At 46.8% G+C, this 5202-nt stretch overlaps 1 protein-coding gene across 2 annotated transcripts in view; it reads left to right on the top strand.

The window, feature by feature from the left end:
- Positions 1-628: 628 nt before the first annotated feature.
- RBBP7 (retinoblastoma binding protein 7) overlaps positions 629-5202 on the top strand; it is a 24383-nt gene continuing 19809 nt past the window's right edge. For both annotated transcript variants that reach the window (XM_012656638.1, XM_012656637.1), the window contains exons 1-2: positions 629-1028; positions 1864-2008. In XM_012656638.1, the coding sequence (XP_012512092.1) occupies positions 1013-1028; positions 1864-2008 (161 nt within the window). In that variant the 5' untranslated portion in view covers positions 629-1012. The remainder of the gene's footprint in view (positions 1029-1863; positions 2009-5202) is intronic.

Below are 5202 nucleotides of genomic sequence, written 5' to 3'. Positions count from 1 at the left end.
CACTAAGAGGCTGCAAACCATCATTTTAAGGACCCAAACATGCAAACTAGAGACAATGTAATTCAAGTTACGTTTGGTCTGTCAGCGGCCTGTGCCACCACAGGCTGCATGTTTAGCCTAACAGGGAGGCCCAGCGGCTTCTGCAGGCAGAAAGCGCCAGCGGCCTCCGCAAAAGTCGCCTTCGCCTCCAACAAACCCCACCGCAGCCCGACGGGGCCCCAGGAAAGGCCAGTTGGCTGGAGTGGAACCTTTCAGGGGTGCAGACAATTGCGTGTCCGTGACTGTCTGGGAGACTTTGAGAGCACAGTAATGTCTCGAGAAAAGGAACCATTTTCCTCTCTTGCTCTGAGATTTTGCTTGGCTAAGCCGTGGCAGCCTCCCTTCCCCCCTCCCACCCACACCGCTGCTGCCGCTTCTAGCAACCACGCCCCGCGGGCCCCAAGGCTGGCCGCCACAGGGCTAGCGGCCCCCGCGCAGGCGGCACGCCGCGCCTCCATTCGCCCCGCCCCCGCGCGCCCCCACCCGCCCCCGCGGCCGGCCCTGGGAGCGCCGAGCGAGCCCTCGCGCCTGCGCCTCGCCAACTTCCTGCCGCGGAACGCCCCGCCTACCTCCAGAGGCCCGCCTCCGAACGCCGCGTGAAACCCGCCCGCCTCACGTCATTGGTCCGGGCGCCGGAGCCGTTGGCTCCCAGGCCCGCCTCTCACTTTTCCCAGAGCTGGTGCGCCTGCGCTCAGCTGCCTGGGCGGGCTGGGAGGCGCGGGTTGAAAAGTCTCGTTCCAAGTTTGGAGAGAGAGAGAAGAGCGCCTCAGACCTCGGTACCCGCGAGCGGGGAGGAGGCAGAAAAGAAGGACGCGGCGCCTGGGGAGCACCCAGGCTGCGAGACGGAGCTCAGGCTTCGAGAATTAGGAGTGTGTGACGTGCCTGGGAAAGGCAGGAGCGCCAGCGGTCGGGCTGCTCTTGGCTAGCGAGGGTAGTCTGAGGCGGCGGCGAGGGGCGAACGACCCGACGCAAGATGGCGAGTAAAGAGAGTAAGAGGCCCTGCGGGGCGGCGCGCGTCGGGACCGCGGGGGGCGGCGGGCGCGCGAGGCCGCGGCACGCGCCGGCGAAAGGCGCGAACTGGCGTGAGGAGCGGGGGGCGGGGCCGGGCGCGAGGCTGGGCGCGCGGCTCGAGGGGCCTGCGCGGGACGGGGCCGCCGCGAGGAGGGCTCAGAGCATTTCCGGAGCCGGGCGCGGGGCCGAGAGCTGGGCCCCCCTCCCCCCTTCCCTCCTCCGGCGGCTGCGTTCCCTCCGGCGCCCTCAGCCCTGGGGCGGAGGCGGGCGCCACCGCTGGGAAGCGAGCACGGCGGCTTCTTCCACGCGCGCGTCGACCGCCTCGGGGTCGCGGCCCTTGTCGGGGTGGGGGGGGCGGGGCGGTGGTTCTGGAGCCCGCCGGCCTATGGCTGCCGATGCGGGTGTCGTGGGAGCTGGGGCCTCTCCTGTCGGGGGATGGAGGGAGCGGGCCTATGGATTTCTGCTGCACGTGGATTTATCTCCCCAAGTGGGTTGTGCAGCCCCTCTACATACAGGTCGTCATCTTAGAACAGGTGCGAACGGCTGTAACGTGCTGGACAATTTCGATGTCGGTGTAATTACCCAATTTGGTATACGCAGGAGGTATTGATCTCGAAGTGGAAAAAATAAGCTTCCTGGTGTTATTTTCTCCACGTTCTGGAAGAACAGTTAGTTGTTGGTGTCCAAATTAGAGGTAAAAGGAAAGAGTGGGTGAGGTGTGGCCATCTTGAGGTGACCTCCAGTATCTGTGTACAAATTCTGACTTGGATTTCTTTTAAACACTTAATCGTATGGGCTTTCTCCAAATTTCAGTGTTTGAAGATACTGTGGAGGAGCGTGTCATCAATGAAGAATATAAAATCTGGAAGAAGAATACCCCGTTTCTGTATGACCTGGTTATGACCCATGCTCTTCAGTGGCCCAGTCTTACCGTTCAGTGGCTTCCTGAAGTGACTAAGTAAGGGTTTCTGGCAAGTTGTATTTTGCTTAAATTTAACTGTCGTTCTGAATTTCCTAGTTTCGGCGTTTTATACATAGAACATAAGTATATAATCAGCCCTTGGATGAGGTGGCAGGTGGTTTTTATTTTCAAAACTTAAGTGATTTGTGAGATGATTTTAGATGTATAAGTGCGATTTTAAAAGGGGAGAAAGTATCTGTTGTGAGATTAATGGCGTTTGGACGAAAAACTGGATGTATTTGACATTTCTTAGGCTTAAATATAGACCACCATCTCTCGGGGCCTCAAGACTAACGCATTTCTTTAAAAATTTTATTGAAAAATAGCACATATACAGAATAGTCAACAAATCGTGATCATATGACTTGATGAATTTTTACAAAAGGAACACACACATTACCAGCACCCAACATGGATACCCTTTAATTGGCAAAGGGAAAGAAAGCTTGGCAACAACTGACCACAGAAAAGGTGGTGTTATTGGCTTATAGTATGGAATACACTTTAAGATTGCTGTCAGTCTTCCTAAGAGTGTTCTTTTTTTCGAGTTCTAAAATTTTTCTGGTAATAGTTGCTAGCATTTATTGAGCATTTAGAACAGGGCCTGACATATCTGAAGAGTTTTACATGCTATTATTTGGCATAATCCTCTTAACAGTACTATGATGTAGGTACTTTTTGTCATCCTTGATAATATCAATGAAGAACCTGGGTTCAAGAGGTTAAATGCCATGCCCAAGATCACACAGCTGGTAAGTGGTGGCTTGGACTTACCAACCCAGACCTGTTGGCTCCAGACTTGAGGCAACCCCTGCATTGTACTACAGTTCTCATACATTTGTACTTTTTCTAATAAGAGCTTGGCCATGTATTCTAAAAGTGTATTAAAGTTGTGTATTGTGGGCATATATAATTTAATGAGGATTAACTTAAACTCTGATGGATTTTACATAAAATTACTCTTATAATGGCCATATTCTTCATATGCAAACATTAACTTCCATACAGGTAAGGACTTCCCTTGGGGTTCCCAAAAATCTAAATGTAAATGTGGAGATGTGGGAAGAGCAGAGAAGAACTAAATGACGGAAACTAAGCATTGACATTTACAATTACCTTTAAACAGATTTACAAATAGAGCATCGTATTGTACGTTTGCCTTTTTGTCTTCTTGTTAAGCAGATTTAAAATGTATTAATTTACGTTTTTTGGGTCTTTTTGATCTATTGTAACATAGTAGAAAAGAGCAGAGGCTTTAGGTTTGAGTCCTGCTCCTGCTTTTTACTAGCTTTGTGAACTAGGGCAGGCGGTTCACTCTCTCCCCAAGTTGTCTGGTCTGTAAATGGAGACGTTGGTAGTGTTGACTGCCTACACTTAAGGGAATTAAGATCATGCATGTTAAGGTGCCTGGTGCAGCATACTTACATAGTAAGTGGTGACTGGTGTTGATTCTCCCATCCCTTCCAGTTCAGAAATCATTCGTTAGGGTTGAAATAGCTCTGTTTTTCTTCATTTAGATTTTGGTGAAAGCTACTTACTGAAGTTTTTAAAAGTGTTATCTATAATATATTTTGTTTAAAGATTTTAAAGATAATAGCTCTATATGCTCTTAGCCCAGATTGCTTTTATATTAACACTTATGAACTTAACAGAAAATGCTTTAATTAAATTATATATCATGGTGTTCTTTGTATGCAAAGAAGTTGTGGGACGTGCAGTGGCTCAGAATGCAAGAAAATGCCAAGCAGCCTGCATTCTTGGATATTGAGGACTGTTCTGTGGTGCTTTGCAGAGTTCCATATGGGATCTGAAGGGACTGTGATTGTGTTTTATCACCATACAGAACAGTAAAAATGTTGGCTATTCTCCCTGCTCCTATTCCACCTCATGCCCTTCTTCTGCCTATATACAACATGCTTCCTAATGAGTACTTGGACTTGTTGAGCTGTTGTCCTTAAATCGAGTTAGGTAATTGTCCAAATAATTGATTTGGCTTTTAAAGTTTTTATTTGGGTATCTCTAAGAAATTGGTTTTTACCCTGGGTATTGCGGCGCATGCCTGTAGTCCCGTCTACTTGGGAGACTGAGGTGAGAGGATCACTTGAGCCTCAGAAGTTCGAGTCGAGCCTGGGCAGCATAGCAACACCTTATCTCTTTAAAAAGAAAGAAAAGAATTGTTTTTTAAAACTGGTAGATATTTATTTCATATCTCTTGTGAAATTTCTTTATTGAGACTAACTTATTCTCTACCTAAAAAGCTTTGTCATTTTTAAAATTCAGACAGTACAAAAGTGTATAGAGTGAAAAATAAGTCCCCCTTCCACATCCCTTACTCTCCTAGTTCCCTTCCCCAGAGTAGAGGCAGTCATTGTTTTTAATTTCTTTTCCATCCTGCCAGCATGTAAAGGTACATACCTGTATCTTCATCTTTTTTTTGTGGTAGGAAGTTCTTCACTTGAGTTTTTCAGTGGAAGTGTATGTTGGAGACTTTTTCCTATCAGCGTGCTTAGATATGCTCAATCTTTTTAAGGGTGCTGTAGAATTTTATTTATGGATATAGTATATAATTTATGTCACCAGCTCCTTACTGATGGATATTTTTGGGGTTTTGGTCTTTTGCTGCTACAAACAGTACTGCTGAGAATAGTCTTCTAATAGGCTGTATGTTTGTGATGGTTCAGTGAATCTCCTAGCAGTGAAGTTACTGGGTCAGAGGATGCTGGTACTGAAAATGGATAGGCTCTTTAGGCTCTATTACCATTTGTACTTCTGCAGCCTTTAGGTGTATCCAGTATTGAAGGAAAATTAGTGTCATATTGATTGGTTCAGAAAAGTAGGCTGTGTTTTAATGATGGAGGTAAAAGGATTTGTAGTAAAAAGAAAAATCCTTATAATGATCAAGTTAAGGGAAAGTAGAATAATTGAATTTGATTCAAGAGGAATTTTTAAGATCTTCTAGTCCATCTTGGGACAGTGCTCCTTAGAAAGGGCCTATGATAAATTGACCTGTCTACCTGTAACTTTTACCTGGGTGGTCTTATTTTCCTGCTTAACTCCACAAAAATCAAGTCACTTTTTTCCTTTTATGTCAGTCCTAACATTGCTCCGTGGTGCCTCCTTTCTCTCAAGCATTCATATTTCTTTTCAAATATTTATTATGAGATATGTTTAAATTCACTTTCTTTTTTTTT

Source organism: Propithecus coquereli, unplaced genomic scaffold, assembly GCF_000956105.1.
Source record: "Propithecus coquereli isolate 6110/MARCELLA unplaced genomic scaffold, Pcoq_1.0 Scaffold513, whole genome shotgun sequence".
Taxonomy (NCBI): domain Eukaryota; kingdom Metazoa; phylum Chordata; class Mammalia; order Primates; family Indriidae; genus Propithecus; species Propithecus coquereli.
Note: the sequence above shows the minus strand (reverse complement) of the source record. Positions and strands in the feature narration are given on the sequence as shown.